This window comes from Anser anser (assembly GCF_964211835.1).
Source record: "Anser anser genome assembly, chromosome: Z".
Taxonomy (NCBI): domain Eukaryota; kingdom Metazoa; phylum Chordata; class Aves; order Anseriformes; family Anatidae; genus Anser; species Anser anser.
The window spans coordinates 40244224-40269955 of record NC_139723.1 but is presented as its reverse complement, the minus strand read 5'-3'; the positions used below and the strand labels follow the sequence as shown (position 1 = coordinate 40269955).

The 25732-nt window shown below is 37.4% G+C and overlaps 1 protein-coding gene across 1 annotated transcript in view; it reads right to left on the bottom strand.

The window, feature by feature from the left end:
• MFSD14B (major facilitator superfamily domain containing 14B) overlaps positions 1–25267 on the bottom strand; it is a 30766-nt gene extending 5499 nt beyond the window's left edge. The window contains exons 1-9 of the mRNA XM_083817070.1: positions 24856–25267; positions 13338–13433; positions 9942–10004; positions 7389–7516; positions 6499–6613; positions 4548–4766; positions 3139–3252; positions 2514–2585; positions 371–483 (exon numbers count right to left, since the gene is read on the bottom strand). Of these exons, the coding sequence (XP_083673196.1) occupies positions 371–483; positions 2514–2585; positions 3139–3252; positions 4548–4766; positions 6499–6613; positions 7389–7516; positions 9942–10004; positions 13338–13433; positions 24856–24993 (1058 nt within the window). The 5' untranslated portion in view covers positions 24994–25267. The remainder of the gene's footprint in view (positions 1–370; positions 484–2513; positions 2586–3138; positions 3253–4547; positions 4767–6498; positions 6614–7388; positions 7517–9941; positions 10005–13337; positions 13434–24855) is intronic.
• Between the last annotated feature and the right edge of the window lie 465 nt (positions 25268–25732).

Here is a 25732-nt window from a genome sequence, read left to right as displayed (position 1 = left end):
AAAAGGTAGAGGCCCAGAAACTGTTTGACAGAATCAATCTATAGGAATTAGTGGAAAGAACATGCTACTTACTAGTTTGTGAGTTTAAGAAGTTTCATCCATTTGTAGATATAAAACTCAACATAGTAAAATATTACAAAGATTAATTTTTCAAAAGGGCTGTTACTCTCCAATTTACAGTACATACATGGAAAACTATCATTACTATACATGCAAAATACAAACTGAACTTTGGCAGTGTAATGCAAATAATCATGTTTAATTCAGAAAACATTTAAATATCCATTATGACAGAACTAACTGGAAGGATTTCTTGGAGAGATACTCGTAGTTCTGTATCAGAAATGCATATATGAAAACACACACTTACCAAGACTGAGATCCAAAACCATACCAAGCCAACTGAAGAATTTGAAAGGCAAGACCCAGGAGAACTGTATTTTTGTTCCCTATTGACCTCATCGAGATACTGAGAAACACAGTCTGCAAGAGAAATTGTTCATCCGAAAGTTTAAAAAAAACATCTGATTGCTAAAATGACCTTCCAACTGCTGAGTTCATTCACACTATTCATGCACGTACTTTCCGTTTATGCAAGTCTAAAATGCAGACTACCTTAATATCAAAAGTTGATGCTACTATTCTTAACTATTACTGTGTTTCTACTTCAGAACATCCAGAAGTGTATGTTTTGCCTTGTCTATGTACATAGAAACAGACACTGAAATGCTACTATAAACAGGCTTCTGTTTCTACTCCTAAAATACTATTTCCTTACAGGCTAGAGAGTTCCACAAAAAATACTGGTACCAAGTTAAGATACAGGATGAATGTACCAGGATCAACTTATACTCAAGAATGAAAGACTGTTGGCTTAGGGGAAAAAAAAAAAAGTCTTTAGGCCAGGTGAATTACTACCTGGCTTTACAGTCAAAACCATTATGTAAATCCTGTTGACCTTCTAAGTTCACTACATGCACTAAAATTTGGCCAAGCCCTTTTACTACACGTTTAATTTCATATTCTGCTTACTCTTTACACCACTGTTACAGCCTTTTTATTTGCACATAGAAACTAATACTAAAAGTGGACCGCAGGTTTTCATCTGTTTTAAGAGGCATTACTGCTAAGGGTGAAGGAAAGCCAAATTCATATACAACAGCAATAGACTCATGGCAAGAAGATGAAGTTCTCAGAAAGGCAAAATCCATATGGACTGCCTCACTCAGTTAAAAGTGCATTTTTCTTTAACAAGAGACATTCAGCAATGCATCAGTAAAAAGCCACAAAACAGGAACCAGAAGGATTGCAGAGCACAGCATGCTTCCTCTTTCATATACATCTTACTGACACTAGTTTTCTTAATTGTTCCCATTCTTAGACACAAATACTTTGAAAGTTAAATAACAGAAGAATACAATAGTTCTATAGCTACGTTATCAGTTCTTTCTGAGGACAACCAGCATGCCAGTGCAAATCGGTATTTATGGAGCAAAGCCTATTTCAATAATTTGCATTCTTCGAAGAGTTAAAAAAAAAAAAAGAAGAGTGGAGTTTCCTCCTTCTAATATTGAAAATTATGAAGCCAAACAGCAGCTATTTTTAGCAAAATACTAAAGTATACTAAAGTATTAGTAAAGTTTTAGTAAAAATGCTGGTCTAAATAAAGTATGATTAGCAAATATGAGTGCACATAAAAGCATCAGAACAAAGCAAGGATTAAAATAATGACTTGTACTTATAATCAAGGACAACTGACATCAGTGGAACCAATAAACACTGAGGAATGTGTTGTTTACAGCAAAATAAGAGGTCCACTCTGCAGAGGGTGGCAACAAGGTTACAGCATATTACATGTGCCATTCGCCTTTCTGTTGTCACAACAGGAAGGCAAACTATAGCCATAAAGACACAAATGAGGAAATACACCTTTGGCAGCAAAATTTACATGGATAAAGGAAAGAGACAACATATCTCACTGAAACACTTGTTTGCTTACTATAAGGTATAAAAGACCTCCAAAAAACAGCTCACTGTTGCCAGTTAAGAGGTATGAAAGAAATATACCAAAGTCTCATAATTCCTCAACCTCCACATTGAGCCTAAATAGCCATGTACACATCTCAATACATGCATTTTCTTGTATGAGTTTGATAGCATGAGCCAATTGAACAGGTACAAGTAGGATGACTTGCTTAAAACAAATACTTTATTTTCCTTTCAGGTCTTGCATTAATTATTGTTAATGCAATTTCCTCCATCATTTTGATCATTTCAAGCCAGCGTTTCATTACATTTACTGATTCACTTTTAGTTTCATTTCCAGTATTTCTGAAGAAAGCATATTTAAAGAGATATTTACACAATCTACATGAATGTAACCTTTACTGACTGTAAGTTATATTGATGTTTTAGAGTATTTAAGTATATAGACAAACTTAATAGTCAGAAGAGTGTTCCCCAGCATCAAGTTTTGTACTACTCAACAAAACACTAAAAAGAATAAAGCTTACCTGAGCTATTATTGACAGGATGCCTACCACAGCTATAAATGCTGCAATGCTAGCAGATCCAAAACCAATAATCTAAAGAGAAGCAGAAAATGCATAAAAGAAATGCCAAACAATCCAGAGCTATCAGTAGTAAAAACGTAACTTCTCAAAAGAAAATATTGATCCCTGCTTGTAATGTGAATTCATACAGGAAGCGTTCATGTTAAAGAACAACTGCTTGCAAAGAAATGCAAACAGGAAAAAAAAATGGGCCTTAGAAAAAGGAGTCAGAGAAAGTCAGAAAGTCATACATCTAGAGAAAGAAGTTCTCTATGACCTCCCACAGACACAATAGTTCTTCCACAGGCAGAACCCCACCTCAAGACATACAAAGTGCTACATTCAGTGGGAACAAAGGTCCGCTTGACTGTATTAACACATGCTTAAACTATGGCTGGGATTATGCATCAGGAGTCCAGCTTCCAGTATCATTCAATTCTTGATTTAGCAAAGTACCCCACCTTTACTCCTTAAAGCAGTATTTTGACAAAAAGCAGTTTCCTAAGCAAAGCCTTTGATAAGAAACAGGTCTTAGGCAATCCCTATTTAAACATACTTAGTAAGATGTGAAGTGACTAACATTTACCTGTCGCAAATACAGAAAAAAACTAGAATACTGGCCAGCCTCAGGCAGATAGGAGAGAAACACTGTAATGCAGATCGGGAGAACAGCAGAATCTTTTCTAACCTCCTTCAGAGACTGGAAGAAAAAGCAAAGAAAACAAGTATTAGAACATTAAGTCTAATGAAAGCATAAGCAAAGCAGATGTCAGATTCATTTTCTGCAATCCATTTCTGCTCGCATATACTAGTCCAAAAATCATACAAGGAAATAATTAAGCTGAAGTTTGAGTTTGAAATTGCCCCCTCTTATATAAGGTGCTTTGCACCAGAGTTGTTTTTTTTTTTTTTTTTTTTCAAGGTTTCCTATTTGATTTTTGAAGCTACAGTTCCATGTCAAATTGCAAGTACTCACTGAAAACATCATATAACACTTAGGGAAATGCATTGCATCTAACTTATTGGTCTCTTCTCCCAGGCTCTAAGTGATATCATGACATAGTTTAATGGTGGACTTGGCAGTGCTAGGTTAAAGGTTGGACTAAATGATCTAAGAAGTCTTTTCCAACCTAAATGATTCAATGATTCATCTCCATAATAAACTGTTCTGAAAGATGTTAGCAAATATCACAACTTCAATACAACTGTTTCTCTTGCCAAATTATGGGAATATTTTTCCTTCTGGATTTCTTACACCTATTTACACATATGATTCATATTGAGTAACAAATACATTGTAGAAAAACTATTCTTTAACTGCATTATTTCAAGCAAGTCACTCATCTTACAACATTCACAAGTTCCCAGCAAGATAATTTCATTAAGATCATTCTCTCCTCCCTTAGATATCAAGGCATAACACAAACTCATATTAGCTCAGTAAGTGTGAATAGATGAACAAGTCAGTAGAAAGACTGCATTATGTGTTTTAAACCTTTTGTATATGGCTATAGGAAAAAAAAATATTTATAAATTCATTCTATGCTAAAAAATTACAAAATAACCAAAACTGCAAATCTATGGTGAGGAGATATTGCAAAAACAAGCATCAAAAAAAAAATAAATAAATAAAGCACAAAGCATAAAATGAATATGAAAAAATCTTACAATATCAGGTTTCATGATCTGTAGCAGCATAAGAGTTTAGCATTTCTCTTACTATAGAAAAGAGTAAGCTGGTAAGAGAGGTAAAGCATTTTCCCTTTGAAGTTCATCCCAAACATTTTCAATTCAAGAAGCATTTAATCCACAAAGTTTGGTTTATTTGGTTGTTGTTGTTGTTTTTTTTAATGTAGCTAGATCTTTTCGTGCACGAGCAGAGAACAGAGACTACCATGTTGAGGCTATACGTGACTAACAGTCAAGTTACCAGTAAGATTAAAGATTCCTGAAGCTTACAAAAAATAATTCATTATTTATTGAAATGCATCTTACCGCAAAAGGGTCTGCTTGTTCCCATGATATAGCAGCTCCCCATGAAGCAGGTCTCATTTTTTCTGGCAGGGATTCTGGTACAACTAGCAGGATGAAACAGATGTCCGTAACAGCCACCAGTGTGGCCACTATTACAACAAGGTTATCTCCATAGCTGGCAGAGAGGTATGCTCCGATGGCAGGACTAGTTACCAAACTTGCTGCAAAGGTGGCAGATACCTATGCACAAGAACAGTTTACAAAGTTTTTAAAGTAGTTATTCTGCCACTGCAGAATAATACCCAAATTTGAACCAACATCCCTCACCCCAGAATGCAGCTGTAAGAAACAAAAAAGTCAAAATTTAAGTCAAAAATTATATATGACACTGAATATAGGCCCAAAAATTCTCCATCCATCCTCCAGAGCCCACCAAACAAAACATATGCATTCAAAGTCCAACTTTGACTGAAGCAAAGGAACTCTTACTTTGAGTTTAAATAAACGGATTTTATTTTCTAAATATGAGAAATTTGATGAGCTTTCACTAAAAAGTTGTCAGCATGTTTAACGCCTGTCTAACTGAATTTGAGCCTCACTAATCTGGGTGACAGAGAAATATGTAGTGCTTTTGTTAAAAGTATATAGCTACAACTGTACCACTGGACAGCACAGCAAACTAGCAAATCATTAGTTCTAACAACACTTTCAACAGCTGTATTACTTCAAATTACATTGTAAAGACATGCAGCTACTAACAAATCTTTCTACATTCATATACAGTGGAACACAATAAAAAATCACAAGCACTGTAGTTAAATTTCACTACAAAGATCATCAGAAAAGTATATTTAAAAGCTAGATTTAATTACCACTGTTTTCCAGCCTCCAAACCAAAACTACACTGCATGTCTATTCTATAGAATAGGTAACAGCAGAAGCTAGTTTAGGTTTATGCCAAGCTAAAAAATGTCCTAAGAAAAAGCTATAACAAACTGATTAGAAAGAGACGTTTCCTCACGGAAACGATTGCACTTCAGTCTAATACTTAATAGAATTTTAGATTTTCTTTCTCTTTACAGGCAGGCAAATACACTTATGGCCCCTTATAGATACGAAAAAAACAGGTGATAATCGATTCCAGAACTTTTAATTTTGTTTTGGGTTCTGCTACAAAAAATATACACAAGTTCAAGAGAACTAAATCATTTATCTTCTGAGAATTATACCTTTCTAAGGAAAAAAATAAAGGGAAACCTTAAACAGCTCAATGTACAGTACTGCCAAGAATCAATGTATTAGCATCTGTATGGTGAAAACAGATGCACACAGGATGAAGGGATAAGTGAATTTGAAAGGCTAAGGATATCCACCTACTAGTGGGCCTCCAGCTGAACAAAACCTAAACAAATACAGACATTCAGAAAAGCAAACTAACCAGGAATTATATTATTTCTGGAAAGGCTAGTTTGTACGAAGTGAACTATTTTCCTCTTTCCTTGCTAACTGAAAAAGTTTATCAGTAAGTTACTAAATAGTCTTCATTATGCATTTTCACCCTCCCTCACTATTTTGACTGTTAAAAAAAGCCCTTATATATTACAAAGAAATCACATACAAGTGGGGGAGAGATATTTTAAAACTAGCATAAAATGACTTGCACTGGCATCAGCATTTCTTATCCTGCCTGCAAAACCTAAAAGATATTTTGTTGCACATGACCTATATGCAAGTAAAGTTGTTAAATTCTTATTCTGTTCTTATGAGCACAGAACAGCCTGTGAAGCAGTAAAAAAAAGTCTAAATTAGAATCCCCACATTCTAACAATACGTCTTGATGCACGGTTCATTCCTTTCTGTATCAACTTTACTACTTAAAGTCAAAAGACATTCTATGCACCAAAACACAAGTTCAATACAAAGGTTATAATCTGACCTTTGTTTTTTTTTCCCCAAGTTTAGTGCATCTTACCAGTCCATAAGCTGTAATTCTTTCATGTTCTTGTGTTACATCAGCTACATAGGCAAATATTACAGAAAAGGTAACAGAAAAGATTCCAGATACCGAAATCATAGCGAAGTACCACCTAATGATTTAAAAGCAACAATTAGAAAATTTAAGCTTTAGCTTTTCTTTTCAAGTGAGATTGTATCTAGTCTATGAAAAGCAATCATCCAAAACTAACTACTTGGCGCTTTACAGGAGATGAAAAAAAACAGGACTGCAAAGTTTGACTTAAATATTGGAAAACAGCATTTTAATTTTTGATATCCTAATATTTACTTTACAGCAAATAAAAGAAACAGCCTTTTCCAGTCATGATACCTATACATTTTCACATTCTCAAAATTGAAGAAAGCTTAAATTATGAAAAATGAATTATCTTAGAACTCAGTTTCTCAGTCAGTTAAAGAACAAAGTCATTTCTACTCAGTTAGGACTTCCAAGTTTCCTAACCAGAGTTAAGGGATCTGGTTTGTGGCAATTAGAATTTACTGACCACAGAAAAGTGTAAGTTTCACTTAGCTTTAGAAATGTTTATTACAGCATTTTGAGCGTCCTCAGGGTAAAAAATTACAGTTGAATTTAAAAATGAATTACGGTTATCAAACTGTTTCAATTACTGTTTTAGTTATGCAAATACAGTAACCTAAATCACTTCCCATAACTTCTACATTTAAGATTCACAGTTTTAACACCCTTTAAATAAAAAAAGCTCCACAATAATGTAATTGTGTCTTGAAAGGGAAGTGGCTTCACTCTTGCCTTACTGTCCTCATCCCACTTCCCCAAACTACCCCTGTGATTGAATTTCTACTATATTACTATATAAGATCACTATTACTTTATGTACCACTTACCATGGACTTATTCTCATTAATGGAATTGGGGCACAGGTGAAGAAAACAGTAAGGAGAAGAAACGACTTTCTTCCCCATGCATCTGATAGAGCACCTATTAGTGGAGCACTGAGAAAGGACAAAAAACCCTGCGATAGAAGAAAAATACTTGATGATTACATTTACATTTCACTTTAACCAAAATATATAAAAAAAATGAGCCTAATTGGCAATATGATTTGAAATTAAACGCAAAAAGGTAATTGAAATTCTATACAATTTCTTGTGCAGTCTACTTTTCTGTGATTTAGATGTTTTATGTTTCAAATTCATTGAACTTAAATGGATTGGAAAAAAGAGAGGCATAACATTTCTCATGCTCAATTTGATTCAATATAGTGGTAACACAGATTGCAAAAGCTTCTAAAAAATGTCCAAAACCTACAGTCAAGTTTCACAAAGGGGACCTTCTTAGCTTCTATCACAAGACTTCTTAGTGCTAGATGCCAAACACAAATTTCCCTCTAACTTGGACATGAACATCCTAAGGGAGACCTTCAGGTAATTTAACTATTCTCTGAAACAAACCAAACTGAGCTGTGAAAATGGAGTGATGTTTATGGCTTCATACAATTTATCATGCATGGGATATTGGTACTTTGCAACAACTAGGAGGCTCATTTAAGCAACAGTGACAACTTGAGACAATGGAACACCATAATGATGGTCCAGTGACATACGACAGATTACAAATACCAGTTGTCATAGAAAAAAATAAGGATCAAATACTGGGTATTTTAAAATCTCGAATATCTAACTACATGCAACTGGAGATCAGACAATAAGCAAAATGGGATATACAAAATACTTGTATATAACCCCGTTTTCTCTATTGCATTAATCAAGAGTTACCACATTTGGACAACAAAACATTTCATAAAATCCTAGAATCAAGGCCTCAGATCTGTTCTGTATTACATAGAAGAATTATAATAAGCAAAGCTTTGTATGTATTTGACTCTGCAGAACCCCCAGAAGTGACACCTTCCTCCTAATTGGTCAATCCAACTCTGCCGTATATCCAAACATTAGTAAACACTTCATTACTCTGTTTTGTAAACACCTCATTACTCTGAAAGTCTATTCCAGTTAATTTTATATTTAAATTCCAGAGTTAAACTAATGATGTTCCATTTCAACATACCCATGTAGGCTACTGTTTCAACAAAGCATTATGCCCAGTCCTCCTAAACTGCTCAGTTTCCAATGATTTCAGTAAGTAAATTGCTACAAAAGTTACAAAGCCAGACCACCAAAACCTAGGAAATTTAGATGCCTTACTCAGTTAAAATTAATGTTTTTGCTCCCTGCAGATTTTGGTAAAATGCAAATATGTTTTGCCAACTACCATCCAGAACTCTTTTAATGTTTCACAAACTTTTTGAAGAAAATTATCAGACACTGAAGTCCAAGTTCACTCTAGTCTATCTTCCCATTTATTATACCTGTTACAGCAATACATACATTTACACCATGAGATTTATGCACTTTTCTACAGATATGCTCTGTAGAAAACAATAGGAATCCTCAGCTGGCTGCTTTTAAATGATGCTCCTCATTACATTCAACTCTTACATTGTACAAAGTGCAAAGAAAACATTAGGAGTAACAAGAACTTTGTTTTGCTAAGAAGTAACTTTAACAAAGTTACTTTTTTTCAGTTTGAGACATCCCTATATTCCTAGTGCATGGTTTTCTGCCATTCACCATGTGAGGTAGCAAGATAGCAAGTTCTTCCTAAAGATATCATGTTGTTACAATTTGTTACAGAATACAAAGCTAAATAGTTTTTATCTATCATAAATCATCTTAATGATAAGTGCTTTGAAGTCTCTTTTTAAGATGGTTAGCAAAGAAGAGCCTTTAGAGTTTCAGTTATGCTAGAGAACTTTTTACATCTTTTTTTTTTTTTTTTTTTTTTTTTGTGTGTGGCAACAATCTAGCACAACCACCACTGGAATGCAATGGTCTCAGACATAAGCAATGACCTACCCTGTATCTTTTGACCATCACAGAACACTCAAAATTTAACTCATAAAAGAAAGACAAGCTGGGGGGGGGGGGGGGGGGGGAAGAAACAAAACAAAACAAAAAAAATAGCTTTTATACCACATCTTAAACAAAATCTCAGTGGTTTAAGTACTTCATTTTTTTTAACCTCAATGTCATCATCGGAGCTACATTGACCCGCTTTTGATATATGTCATCTAACATTAAGAAGCAGACATTAAAAACCTGACTGCATTCTTAGAAGGATCCTTAACAAGATTACAATACTACAACTGGTACATTCAAATAAGGCATCTAAACTTTGAGATGTATTCTACTTGTTTCAAGATATTAACATTTAGCTGTAAGTCTTGAATCAAGATAAGAAAACAACTACAACAATGGAAAATCTGTTTAAGAACTAATTATATCCTCAGTCTGCAAGATGTTCTTATGTAGAATGCAGGGAAGACTCATTACAATAGAGGAACATAAAAATATAAATGAGTTTTTAAACAATCCTACCTTAACACCTTGAACAAGACCATTCATTAAAAACGTATGATGGGTAAATGTTTCATGTAAAACCTAAAGGAGAAAAAAAAAAGCATTATTTGAATTATGAGAGAAAGGAGACAATTGCTCCAAGGTTTAATCTGGATTTGTAAAACAGAATAGCTACAGTGAGACTTGTTAAAAAAAAGGTAGCTTACCCCGGAACTATACTCCTACCTATCTTCATGAGGAAATATTGACAAGTTTTTCCAAGAATACACTGGCATCAATTTTTCTCTTGAAACAGACTGCATAGTACAGCATAAGTGTTTTGATTTGGGGAACTCGGCTTAGAAGAGGGGTTAACATGAGAAAAAACATCTCCATGTGGCACCCATCATAGAATTCTGACAGATAACTTCTTCAAAAAGTTATTTCTATCATTGTTACTAATTAGGAGTAAAAATGAGTTTTGGGTAACACATTCTGTCAAGAAAAATAGAGCTATTTGCATAGTGCCTTTTGGGGCAATTGTGAATATTGTTTCCAAATTGCATGTACCCTTTGACACCACCTCTCCCTGTCACCCTGCAATTACATATTACACAGTCCATGCAAAGTAATTACCACAGCCCTGAGGGTGATTTTGTGACAGAAAAAAAGAAAGGAAGAAAGCACAGAACCCAACTTACTGTCAAGAGCACAAAATGCAGATACTGAATAGTCATACAGCTAGAAACACGATGAACAAATAGATGCATACAAATACTAGCAACAGATCTGAGTGCTTTATGCATTCTTTAACTATGGTTGTGAATTCATTTGAAGTGCTTTAACAGTAGCTTCAATTCAAGGGCAAGCATGTTAATCTACACTAAACAGATTTGCCATAATGATGAAAGAGTTAAAAAGCCTCATATGTGCTACTGTGTGAATTTGAAAAGTTACTGCAATAACCAGTGTATGGACACATGCACATTTCAAATTCATTTGCTGTTTTTATCTATAAATGATTTTTTTTTTAATTTATAGGCCAAAGCGCCAATAACTACAAGATTTATATGTATATCCAGAAAATCACTAGCCTGAAAAAAACACAATACTTTAGTGTCACTGAAAAACACCAACATTATTTTTCAAAGATAACCAACTTTCTCAACCATAGGTTTCACAGATTTAACAAAGGCAGTTGTTACCACATTAACCAGTGGTCAGATAATTCTGTTCATATATACCCTTTCTTCTTTCTGTTATCATCTTCTGTTTAGGTATTCAAAACATTTTTTAACCTGTTTTCCTGTTGATCTGTTGATGCAAATGGAGAAAAAACAATCATGGTTCAAGGTAGAGATCTAGAAAGCCACTCTAGAAAGCAGATGCCTTCTTTAAAAAAAAAAAGAACTGAGGGAGGCCACAAGAGAGGAAAGAAGAGAGAGGAAAAGGAGAGAGTGGGAGAGGAAAAGAGAAAAAGCCAGGAAACTCACTGAGTCGAATCTACTTTTCTGTAAAGTACTTCCCAGTATTTTTGCTAGGGGGTAACCACTGGTGTTATTGCTTCTAGCTTTTGAAATTAATTTCTGTTATTTTATAGAAAAGAGAAATACAATCCTACAAACTGGAAGGGAGGAGTTCCTTACTCAAGTTCTACTGCTACTAATACCAGTATACAAAATAAAAGATTATACTGAAGATAGTGTATGGCATTAAGAGATTAATGTGATTATGGTGATTTACTAACATAAGACTACAAGTCCAAATACAATAGTACTGAGCATAAGCTTTGGGCATTCTGTGAGCAGAATATTCTTTGCGTGTTTTATAAATAACAAAAGATCTAAAGTGTTTAAGTATAGTATCATGTAATAAACACTACAGCTTCACTGAAAAAACAGATGTCAAAGTGAAAATGCAATCTGAAACACAAAGTTTAAGTAATCTCAGCTAATGTGCAGCAGTTTATTTTAATAAAGTATAAGACGTCATTTTAATCTGACTAAACGATGAGAATGTGGTTGCATCCTGATTCTCCAGGTCAAAAAAAAAAAGTGATCATGAGTGATCAAGAGTGATCATTGATCACCAAGCCAGACATTTCCATTTCTGCCCTTTTCTTCATTCTAGACAAACCTGCTTGAGCAAAACCAGCAAGCTGCCCATTCAAAAGTTGGATCTTGCTTACAAGAAGGTTCTACATGGCCTCCAGTACTGTTCAGAGTACTACTGATCAGCAGGCTAAGGTAAGTTACACTCCTCTGTATCATACGTGCATAAAATATCAAATGAGATTTGAAATTGTTTTAATCAAACAGCAGCCTATCAGTGAGTGGTATGCTGATTAAAAAATGAAAAGATCAGAAAGAATATAGAACTGTGGTTCTGAACACAGAGGAAAAGTTACTATTTGCACATTATCCCTTTAAACAAGAAGTGCCATGCTAGAGCAACTTGAAGTTAAGCACTTTTGGTTAAAAGCAGAGGAAAAAAAGAAAAGAAGGACCACCAACTAAATTTCCTCCATATTTTCATACTGGCAAGACAGGACAGCAATTTAGTGAGACACCTGTTTTATGAAAATCTGTTTATATGGACATTTTTATCAGTAAACTATATTTTAAAAATCAGTGCATTATTTTAGGAAGGTTACATAAACACCTTTTAAAAGTGATATAATCAACACCGTTTGGAGATTGGGGAAGTAGAAAACAGTTAATAACGAGGTCTTCAAATCCAACAAAACCCTCATGGTCATGTATTCAAATTGTTCTCTGATATTATCTAATAAAAAAAAAAATGGACTAAGAGACTTTTGATGATTTCTCTTAGGCAGGCCTGATTTCAATGAATAAATAAGATCCACATCTTCAGATAAAAGGCTTCATATCCTATGACTGCTTTGGTAAAACACTCAAATTATCCACTCAATCTAGAAAATTTATCTATTCAGCTGCATTCCAGAACAGATTAAATATTTTTTAAATCTACTTATTACATAAAAGCATTTACGTTTTACTCCAAGTTACATACTGGTACAACAACCAACCACAATAGAATACAGAGATAACTATGAGATGTATAGTTTATTCAATTGTTATTACCGGCAGATTAATTGAACTATGAAGTCATTAAAAAAGCCAAAATCTTCACAGAGAGCCTTCATCAGTACACTGAGTTACTCCAAAAGGCAAACAAAAGCTACTTAGTAGTAACTAGAGTTACTAAGATTTACACAATGAGTGTAGTACTGTATTTTACTAATATATTTTGACTGTCTTTTAATCTTGCTACATCTCAACTGTAGTATAACACTGTTCTATGGTGAAGAATGTTCAGACTCCTGAAATTCAGTTAACAAGGTAAGCTGGAAGTGTAAAACAAATTAAAACCATGACCCCTAGGAATTAACAAATTAACTTTTGTGATACTTACTGTTAACATAGGAGTTGTCAAGAGGCCCCAGGCAAAGAATTCTAGAAATATGACTACCACAGCATGGTATACACTTGGCCGACCAATACCTTGTTGCTAAAAAAAAAAAAAAAAAAGAAAAAAATACAGAGTTTGTATACATCTGGTTCATTACATGTGCAAAATTATCTTGCAAACATATTTTGAGTATAACCAGCTTTCAGGATGACCTACTACCAAACCCTTGGGAACAACAGTAAGCTGAAGAAGGGTGGAGAAAAATTATTATGAAATGTCTACAGATGTCCAAGGAAGTTCAGAAAGTTTGCTCCGTCAAACTGTTGCTGACAAAAGAAAATTATTTTCCCATTCTGACATTGTCTTGAGCCACTCTCACTTCCAGTGTGCCTTTAGGACTCCTTCCTCCACATCAATATTCCCAACCCTTCCACAACAGTGCAACAAACTAACTCCTCCTATATCTACACGAGCAGCAAGCAAACAAAGAAGTTTTACGAAGATTGCATCACTGTTAGACCTAAACTATGACAACATGCATAACCAGAAGAGCACCTGTTTTTGCACTCTAAACTGTAATAGTATCAGAGAAAGAACAGATAGCTCTTGTAGTCTATAAAACTACCTTCTGATGGCAAATGATCGATTAATTTCATGCTTTGGAGTGCCTGCAGACTAGACATCCAGGAGCTGGTTAATACGTAGCCCGGGCTGAACCATCATGAGCACCTGCCATGGCAGTTTAAACAGCAAACTGTGAAGACCCCAGGACTGGATCCCCACACAAGAGATCCAGAAGCTTTTTCTTTGGACAAACTGGACAGAACCCTTGGGTAAAGCAGAATTATCGAGAATTGTTCCTGTCTTTCATTTCTATGTCCCTTGTCATAATAAATGTTTCACTAAGTTTCTGGGTTCTAAAATTACTTCTTCCTTTTACCCTAACACTTGTCCTGTAATAGATTGTTTTTCAGTGCTTCTAGCCAGTCCAAAGCCACAAAACTCCCTTGGGACTGGTATTTCTTAGAACAGAGCAGTACAGCGCTCTCATCTAATACTAAAGTTACTAAAGAAATCCCTACTGCCAGGACAGGCTAATTGTTTGTATCCCTAATAATTTTTAAATCTATCAGATTTTATCAAGATCTGTAGTCACAAAGTAAAACAGATAGTATTCTTTCTACCTGGTAAGATTCAAAGTATATTTCTACACTACAGCATGTTTCACAGCTTGAAGTTTTGAAGTAAACCGTTGTCTTTCATCTATGATATGATCGTATTATTTCCTATTAGAAAGATTATCTTCAGGAAGCTTATAACTTTCAAGTATTATTAACATTTCTCTGTAGATTACCATGCAGTTTTCAATTTCTAAATTGCAAAGATTTAGTGGATTATGATGAAAAAAAAATCTCATGTAAGAAGTCTGTGAGTACTTCTATATAACCTAATCGGATAATGAATATGCTTAATATGTTTTTTTTTTTTTTTTTTGGCCAAGATGTGTATCTGTAAGACTAGGGCTTGTTTAAAACAGATCATACTGAAGTCTGAAGAACCCTTCCAACAGCAGTTTCCTCTGCAAAAGACAAGCACTTTTCTTCTAGAGTAGGTAAGGGACTCCCCAGCTGTTCCCTTGACTTTATTTTACTCCCTCTCACTGCTACAACACTAAAGATGACATTGCACCAAAAAGCTGTGGTTTGCATTCAGCAAACTGTTCCAATGCAACTGTTCCAATACTTTCAATAAAGGTTTTGTTTGTTTTGATTTTTTTACTAATGCTTAGAATGCTTTTATTACACACAATTTTGATCTGAGATTTACATGGTTGACCAAAAGATGTTTTACATACATATATAAAAAACATGCCTTTTTTTTCCCCTCAGAAATCTTTTAAAAACTTCTGTGAAAATGTATTTTTATTCTACTGATACTAAAGGAGTATTTCTTGGATATTAAAATAATCAGCAAATCATTTTTGGCAGTACCATGCAGCTTACAGTTAGTTGCACTGAACTACTAAAAAAAATTCCATAGCCTTTTGGATTCAAGGCATAGCCTGGAAAAGTAGAATTTAAATCCTGAAAGGAACACGCCCTGCCAAAATGAAGTCAAGTATTCTAAATCAGATACACTGTTACCAATTTGTGAGCCACACAGACTGTAATTTATGATTTTTAGTTTTCTTTACAAAACCTTGAATGTCTAGACTAATTCAAAAGCACTAGTGCAAATGACTGCAGCTAACTGCAATTGATCATGCAAACAGGAAAATTCACTGACAGTGTCAAATGGACCAATGCAGATACCAATTCTGAAGCCCATCTTTTCTGTAGGTCCTAAAAATTCTCATTAAAAAGCTTTTGGTTAAAAAGCACACATCAAGTTATTTACAATAGAAGAGTTTGATTGATAAGCCTGGACCATTGGAAAAAAAAAAAAAACAAAAAAAAAACACAAACTCTTTACTGGTTTCAAAAACAAAGAGCTCCCTAAAATCACTTCATTCTTCAATTCAAGATGAAGCTACTGCTAAAGTAATAGGTGTGGTTGATTTCTGTACCAGCAAATATTTTGTTACAGGATGCAACTGCATGCAATTTACATAAAGAAAGAACTTGAGACATACACACACAAAAAGTGGTTATAAACTTGAAGTACAAACAGCTGTAGGATTCTTGAACTAGGGGATGCATAGATAACATACTGAATTCTTCACATATGAAAAGATTTAAATAGTTTCAGAAATAGTGCATGGTCTATCTACAAATTGTTTTTGTCACTACCACTACCAACTCCTCTCACCCCCTCTCTGCCAAATGTTAAAGCTCTAATGATAAAAATTAAGTGCCCCCAAGCAAGTTTTAAAATCTGTTATGAGATTATTTTCTCCCCACACAAATTTTCATATGACAGCCCAGTGTGTGGGCTGAAGAACTATGTATGAACACTATCATTGTTTTGAAATGCAGCTGCTGGTCAAGCTATTGCACTTGCATAATCAATAATGAGCAAAATATTACATAATCTCAAATGCTTTTAACTACAAAAGTTTGTTAAAGTTACATTCAAAGTCATTATAAAAATCAGGAGTGACAGACAAAACATCTACTATTTCTGATTTTACACTTTGCTTTTTCTATAATTCTTTACCTTATAACAAATTTTGAAAAACATTTTATTTCTTCTTCGTCTACTAGTGGCAGAAGAATCCCAAACATTAATTTGAAGCCATTAGGGAGAACTATTAGGAAACAATACCTTTTTTTTAAAAAAAAAAAAAAAAAGCAGACCACAGCTGTTGAACACAAATAAAGCCATGAGAAGCTATCAAGATCATAAATCCAGACAGTGAGGGTCTGGTCATGGAAAGTAGGGAAAAAATGCAATACAGCACCAGCAAGAATACTTTATCTTAGTCATTTTTAAGGATAGCTAGTACAGTTCACCCTAAAATAGTCCACCATATGAATTCTTATAGCCAGCTCCAGATCTTCAAGAGCACAGGCAGAGTTTGTAGCATTTATTTATTCACACTATTTTTACATAAATATTTGTCTATTAATTCTAAACAGTAATTAAACAACGAACATTGCTTGAATGGCTGAAAAAGCACTTCAGCATGGAATCTCAAACATTGTTCACTATTTCACTTCTTGTATGTAATTTATTTCAGAATAAAACCACTTCTAACTCCTCAAGTGCTCAAGTCTTCCACAGCTCTTTTTCAAGCTTTTCAAATTTGTACAACGATGACGGACACAATACCCTGCTATCTGGATTAAGAAAAAGTATAGGTTCAATGAATACAGCGTACTTTTTCCCCTCACAGGGGCAGTCAAGCATCAGAACCCATTGCCCACTGAGCCAGGCTTGACTTCTGCATTCTCAGTCATCAGATGGTTTCAATACACACCTGGAAGAGCCCTAGGCAACCTGTTCTGGCTTCACAGCAACTGCCATGAGGAAGAAGTTGGCCTATAGACCTGAAGTCCTTTTCCTGACTGAATATTCTTTTTACCTCTCAGGAAGAAAACAACCAAATTCAGGTTGAACTTATGAACTTACAATTAAAGGAACTTTCCTCCACTCTCCTCTCCCCCTTCTCCCAAAAACTCTTCACCACCAGACAGTAAGGTATCTCAGGAGACTATGTTAGTAGGTTGTTCTACACCCAGGAAGGAGACTTGGCAGCAGTATTCTCTGTCATTCCACAGTATTTAAACCAACATTCAAGTGCATTAGTATGAAGAGTTTTGTTATTTTTTTTTTTATCTATAGCAGCATTCTTCCCCTACAAAAATTAACTGCTACAAGTAAATTTTTAACACAACCACCCTCACTGAACTCTAAGATGTCAACTGTCATGTTTGCAAGATGCCAAAGAAGTGACCTAACAAAATCAGTAAGCCATTTTCAGAAACATGCTTTCCTGTTTGAATCATTCGAACCTTGACATTCATGCTAAAGTATAAAGCACACTCCCTTTCTACACTTACCTTCACTGCTATTTATTCCATTTCCCCAGGAACTTTAAGGTCCTTTCCAATCCAAACCATTCTATGACTCTCTTCCCCAGGGTGAAAAGACCTACCTCCTTCAGTCTCACATCATGGGACAGGCTCTCCAGCCCTTTGATCGTCTCCATGGCCCTCCTTTTAACCCTCTCCAGTTGGCCTTTTTGAATTATGGGGACCAGAACTGGACACAGTGCTCCAAGTGCGGCCTGACAAGTGCTGAGCAGACTGGGATGGTCTCCATTTGCAGCATCCCCTACAGATGCAGCGCAGGATTGAATTTGCCTTCATTGCTGCAGTGGCCCACCGCCGGCTCTTGTTCAGCTGGTTGTCCGCCAGGACCCCGGGTCCCTTTTGGCAAGGCTGCTCCCCAGCCACACAGACCTCATAGATCTGTACTGGGCACTTTGGTGGTGGTGTCCCAGGTGCAGGGCCTTGCGCTTGTCTCTGTTAAACGTCATACAGTTCTTGCTCGCCCACACTTCCAGCCTGTCCAGAGCCCATAAATGACTCTTCCTTATGAGGTATGCAACTCACCACACAGTTTGTGAGGGTGCTTTTGATCCCATCATCCAGAGGATTTATGAAGACATTGAACAGCATGTGGCCCAATACTGATCCCTAAGGAACAGTGACAGGCTACCAGCATGAGTAAAAACTATTGACCACCACAGTGTGAATGCAGCCTGTTAAGACAATGTCATACTCATCTTGCAGGCCACCACATCCAGCCTGTACCTTGCCAGCTTATCTAGTAGAAGGCTGTAAGAAATATTATGTCACCACTCCGTCCCACTAAAACATGGATGCTCTTTCCTCTGTACATTTTACCTAGGTAGCTCTCTAGGCACATTAGATGTTTACCTTGCTCTCCTCATCTTCCTAGTGTTTATCGTCTAGCGATCAGACAGAATTATTTAGGAACCATCTTAGTTCCAACCTGTTCGCTACAAAAGCCCCTTTCGTTAGAACTTGCAAAAATTCACTTAAGTTCAGAAAAAACACCCTGAAGACCTTGGCTGCCCCTGTCACTGAAGCAATCACCAAGTGACTATGTGCATACATACCCGTCTATGATATGTAAAGTGTACAACAGTGCACAATATACCAGAGAAAGCACTTTTCAATCCAGTACAGCCTTTGGCATTTTAGATATGCCATGTGAGGTGGAATACAAATCACAACTAATTTGGCTTATACCTTGCCCAAACTTGTATTTCAATTGCAAACTAAGAGAAATACCTTAAGCAGATCTGTTCTGGACAGCAAGATCATGATTTAGTCTCTCAGACAAAAGCTAGAAACAATCATATTCCACAGCTTTAGAGCATCAGAAACACAACTCTGTCAAAATAGAAGAACTCATTCAGATTTTGTAAAGGGAAATCATGCCTTGACTTTCAGGAGTTCTCAGAAGCAGTATGTATGGATAAGGACATTTATATTAACAAGCCTTCTGAAAGTTTAAGTAAACACTGAAAGGCCCTCACCAAAAGCTCTCAAAATAAAAAGAATGTGAAGCAAATTCTTAGTAAGAATGTTAAGAAGGTAAAAATTTTAAAATTAAATAGAAAAAGAAAAACAGTTTCCACAGTAAAAAGAAGTTACCAGTAGAGTCCCAGCACTGTCCCATGACCTATGTAGTTCAACATATTCATAAGTGAGCTGTAAAAAGGGTGAAAGCAAAGTGACAAAGTTTACTGATAACACAATGCAATTCAGGTTAAAAAAGCTAGATGTCAATTGTGAAGAGTAGAAATTGATGTAGTCAGGAAAACAAATTAAATGGCAGATTAATTTATCTACCACAAACATGAAAAAAAATGTAATTCCACATCCAGAATGACTACTTAGGAATGTGATCCTGGATACGACAGTTCCATGAAAGGCACCAATTTAGTGTTCAGCCGTGGTTTAAAAAAATGTATTCAAAGACACACTGTTAGGAAAAAGATTATCATCATACTACTACATAAGCATGTGATGTGCATGCCTGATTGTTCTTACTAACTAACCCTCTGCTTCTGGTGTTTTAACCATTTTTATTATATCTATGTGAAGATCATTCTCCTTATCCCATGACTGCTTGTTTTGTTCAGAAGCTTTATGCAATAGATATTGTTGAACAGTGCACAGGTGGAAGAGGCCCACAGTAGGCAAAGAGAATACTGCAGTATGTTTTGCCAAATTGCAGCTGAAACATCTGATGAAAGGTACAGCTGGAATTTATTAAACTGAGAGTGACACAAAGGGTGTGAAGAGAAAACAATCATCGCTGCCTTCAGTGACAATTGATACCTTAAAAAATACAAGAAATTATGTAAAGCAGGACCCAAGACATCAGGTTTAAATTGTGTGGAACTTCACACAATTTACTGTCAGAGTGTAAAATCCCTTACCACACTATTTTCCCTGCTGGGAAAACATTTTTGTTTAAGTTTAGTCGGGAAAAGCTAATGAAACAGGAGTCTTCTGAGGAGCGTAAAGCATGAAAACACCATTTCTGGTTCAGCGTTTGAGCCTTACGACATTGAAAGCAGAAAGAGCATCCAAGAGAAGGACTGTCATATGCCCTGCCCCATTTTAAAAGCTAGGCTTTAGACAGCAATGCATTGTCATAATTTAATATTTCTCATAGAATTAATACATAGATAGGATTTTACAAAATACCAAACCACAAGCTGATTTTTCTATCGTTGAGAAATTTTCTTCCTACAGTGAAGAAAGATGTAAGACACAGAAATTTCTCTTAAAAGCACATATTGTCAGTTAGTTAATTCACATGCTTCCCTATTGAATAGACAGTTACCCAAGCTCACTACCCATTGGTTAAGTCTGGATCCTCAATAATAAAATACCAAGTCTCATGTATACAATTACCATCATTCTGTTTCTATTCTAGAGTAATAGAAACTCTAAACCAGAGTTTGGTAAGCATGCTTATTCTTACAGGCTAGCAAACTTTCCTCCAGACACAAAACCTTCCAAATTGCAAGAGCCTAAAGCCTTAATAATGGCAAACTCAGAACAGCAAAGTGACCTCTGAGCAGGAATATAAGCAAGAATGATTTGTTTTTGTTAAGACAGCAGCTAGTCATGCCTGATAATGGTTCAGAATCACTGTTACTTTAATTTGATGTGAAAATTTAGCATTAATAACCTTGCTTGAGAAAGCAACGCAGTGTAACTTTAATTATTCATTTTTAAACAGTTTCTTCTGTGGGATAAGAAGTGTTCCATAAAGGACTAGATATCCAAACTGCCGATTTGAGTATTAGGTCTACTACAAGCAAGAAATTTAAGAAACCAGCTTAGTGGACTGGGAGCTGTTTTGGTGAAGTCTCAGAACATTTCATGCTGCATCGGTTTCATTACACTGCACTTTTTACAAAATAGTAGAAAGAAAAATGCTATCACTAAGGCTAAAAACCTGTAACTCTTTGGGTATATACCAGCCCATATATCTGAGACATCCCATCCTGAAACTCCTTCCGTAATATCACTTTATTTAGACAGCATCGTACTGTATTTTGCTAAAACGCTTCCTTAGTGGGACATTATTTTAATGACAACAGGTTATATAAAAATGAAATACTAATTCTCATACTATTCATACAGAAATGTATGAGATGGAGAATATCACTGTCCACAATGCAGATAGAACAAGATTGCTTAACCAGTAACAAAATGTTCTCAGCATCATTTACTTCAACTTCTGAATCCCACTAAAATCGAGGTAGTGCAGCCAGCGGAAAATGATTTAATTCCAATGGAATTTACTCAAACATACTATTGTTCTTATTATTTAAAGCCAGTAACTCAATTCGAAATAAGTCATTTGCTCAGTATTTAGATTTTAGTTCTTCATCTGAAGAAAGCCAGTGCTTTCAACAGTGAGAAGTTGGCTACAGATAACAGAAAAAAAACAGAATCTTGTTATTCTGCCTGGAGGGGTAGAGCTTGGGCCTTGTGCCACCCAATGGACTTGGTCATATTTTTCACGTCTGTTGCATCAAATTGGTAGGACAAAAGAATCAGAATGGAAATTAAAATAAAAACATCCTTCACAGACCAAAGCAGCAACTCAAAGTTTCATTTCTGTAATTACTTATCAGCAAGCCGAAAGACAAGCTTTCACTTTCAAATGCCAGAGCTGCACTCCAACTGGTATCAAAGATATCTCTGCAGTTACATCTAAAACCATGACTTGGACCCTCATATACAAGTCTGAATAAGCCCTTTCACTAACGTGTCGGCAGAATTCATATTCTAGCAATATGACAGCCACATGAGAATCACTGGGAGGTGCAGGAAGCACAGTAACAAAAGGAAACAGACTATTTGTCAGAAACTGCAAAGCAGACTCTACACTGATACAAGTATAATTGTGTTACTGCTATTCAGAAGTACAGAAGATAAAGCTAGAGCCCCACTTCTTCCTGTCTGGTAGGAGATGCATTGCAGGAACACAAATTCCCTTAAAGGTACTACGGGGCAAGCGGAAGTCAAGCAATCAAAACCTATGATCATTTTATAAGTTAAGAATTAAGAAGCTAAATTTGCAAACTGAAAAAAAAAAAAAAGTATATTTTGGTACTCAGAGGTATTTTAATCCTCTAGCTTTAACAAACATTCAATCCCTTAATATGGAATACAGGGTAGCACCTTTGTCAGCTATAGATCTACTTCCCATTTGTTTTACTCCCGTTCAGATTTGGAGTAAGAAAACAAAGCTTTTTTTTTTTTTTTTTTCTCCATTTTTCTATCTCTACCTTCCATACCTTTATCTTCTGTTCAAAGTTAAGTAAATTCATTTTTTTTTCTTCTATTTACTGACATAATCCTTTGTTTCCTTTCACTACATCATCCATGCTGATAAAACCCAAACCGAAAGCAGTACTCAAAGACTACATTTTTTAACTAAGAATCTAATAGCCCTCTGCAAGCATTTTGCTCCCATTGCAGCTTTAGGCTGGGTTATTGAATCATATACACATCTAGACTCCTGAATAGAAAACCAGAACAGCAAATATATCATGCAAGACACCAGTTGCACTTCTTGAATGACACCAAACTGTCATTTGGAAAATGTAACCATTTCCAAAAGTGACACCAAAAACTCAAATACAGAAGTGATCTGTTACAAGAAATGTGAAACAGTCACTTTGGAATTAACTTACATAAAACAACTTATTTACGTGACTAGTGAACTCCATTTAATAGGAATATTTTGTTTAACATCCTCACTGGGTTTAATTAAACATTAAAAGTACTTCCACATCTTCATCAGATAACCTTGATGAGTAAGAGACAAAGAATATATTGATATAAAACAGGTGACTTCAGGAATTAAAAAAAATCTCCAGCCAAGGTACCATATCAATACTATAACATTAATGGTCAGCTAAAGATATTACAAATTACAGCTAAAGATATTACAAATATTACTGCATGAAAAGAGGTGTGACCAGCAGGTCGAGGGAGGTGATTGTTCCCCTCTGCTCTGCACTTGTGAGGTCCCACTTGGATTACGGCATCCAGGTCTGGGGCCCCCAGCAAAAGAAAGATGTGGAACTGTTAGAAAGAGTCCAGATGAGGGCTACAAAGATGATGAGAGGTCTATCCAGAAAGGCTGAGAGAGCTGGGCATGTTCAGCCTGGAGAAGAGAAGTCTCTGGGGATGCCTCATTGCAACCTTTCAGTACTTAAAGAGGTCTTATGAAAAAAAAGATGAAGGACTCTTTACTCAGGTAGATAATAACAGGACAAGGGGGAATGGTCTTAAACTAAAAAAGGATAGATTTGGATTAGATATTAGTAGGAAATTCTTCAGTCAGAGGGTGGTGAGGCCCTGGCACAGGCTGCCCAGAGAAGCTGTGGATGCCCCATCCCTGGAAGTGTTCAAGGCCAGGCTGGATGGGGCTTTGGGCAACCTGGTCTAGTGGGTGGCATCCCTGCCCATGGCAGGGTTTGGAGTTAGATGATCTTTAAGGTCCCTTCCAACCTGAGCCATTCTATGTTTCTGTGATTTTATGAAATGCATGCACTTCGCATTAACATAAAACAGAAAGCTACCCTCTCTCCGTTGCTAGAGATTCTTATTTGTGGGGGAGAGGAGGGCAGGACATGTGACACATGTAGCAGACACTGGCTCCCCAACATGAACTTAATATTGTATATAAACTCTTGGCATCAACAATGCTTTCAGATAATATTTTATGAGTAAACAAATATTAAATACACTACTCAGGAACAAATGAACATGGATTTAGTCTCAAAACACTAATAACAAGCAAGCCAGGCTGCAAATGAAATTTCAGTGATTCCAACTTATCAAAACAGATCTATCACAGGTCTTTGCCTAGTTTTGTATTTCAAAAACAACACCAACGTCCACCTGTTTTCTTACTGTCTGCATCCCCCCAGGCTCCCCTACTCCCATCCTCTGCTACAGGCACACAGTCAACAGCAGAGAAGGGGTTAGATCTGCTGGCCCTGGAGCACCCTGCCTGAAAAAGAGTCACCTGTCCCCACTTGTTGCAGAATGCTCTGGAGGTGTCACCTGCAATCTGCTTTTAAGGCACGTTAAGGCTTGCATGTGCGGTGAGGATCAAGCCGCCTGAAAGACGTTTTTGCGCGAAGGCACCTCAACGCAATGGGAGGAGACGGCGCAAGAAAAGCCCGAAGTTGCTAAAACCGCAGAACTCCGGTTTCGGCCGGCCAGCACGGTCCTGACACCAGCACCTCCTCCAGCTCCAAACCACAGCTCTCCGACACGCCAACTTTCCGTACCCGCACCACCACCTGCCCGCTGGGTGCAGGAGCCGCAGGACGGGCAGGGACCTCCGGGAGGCCCTGCCTGACGCCCGACCCCGCCGCGCCGCGCCCCCAGCCCCGCAGAGCGGCCGGGGCCGAGCCCCCGGGGGGGCAGGGGGGCAGGGGGCCGCCCGCTGCCACCGCCCCCCGCCGGCCTCCCCTCGGCCGCCGCGGCCCCGCACTCACCGCGCCGCAGCCGCCCGCCTTCAGGCCGGCCCGCGTCAGCAGCATGGCGCAGACGCCGCCTTCCCTCACCGCCGCCACTGCCTCCTCCTCCGGCTCCCCGTCCTCTCCGGCCGGGGCTGGCGGCGGCTCGGGGCTCATCTCGCTCGCACCATCCTCCGGGAGGGGCCGGGCCGGGCCGGGACAGGACGGCGGATGGAGGGGGGGGGGTGGAGGGCGCCCCCCCGGCCGCCTCCTCCGCGCCGCCTGGGCGGGGCGCTGCCGCGGGCCTCGCGCGACGCCGGGTCCCGGGGCTGGCCGGCCCAACCGCCCGGGCGGGGCTGCAAGGGTGGTGGGACCGGTAACGGAGGCGGGGAGGCTCGGAGTGATGGCTCGACCACCTCGCTGGGCAGCCTGTTCCGAAAGCGGGTGGCGTCCAGGCTGCTTCCTTGTTTAGTCTGGAGAAGAGGAGGCTCAGGGGAGACCTTATTGCTCTCTACAACTGCCTGAAAGGAAGGTGTGGGGAGCTGGGGGTCGGTCTCTCCTCAGAGATAACCAGTGATAGGACTAGAGGGGATGGCCTCAAGTTGCGCCAGGGTAGGTTTATGTTGGAAATTTGGAGACATTTCTTCTCAGAAAGAGCAGTCAGGCACTGGAATGGATTGCCCAGGGAGGTGGTGGAGTCACCGTCCCTGGGGGTGTTCAAGGAAAGGTTGGACGTGGTGCTTAGGGACATGGTTTAGTGGGTGACATTGGTAGTAGAGTGATGGTTGGACCAGGTGATCTTGAAGGTCTTTTCCAACCTTAATAATTCTATGATTCTTGCGCTGTGTTGGACTCCAAGCAGTGTCATCGGCACACCACTTTTTCATGAGGAATTGAGCTTCCTCTCATTTAGGTA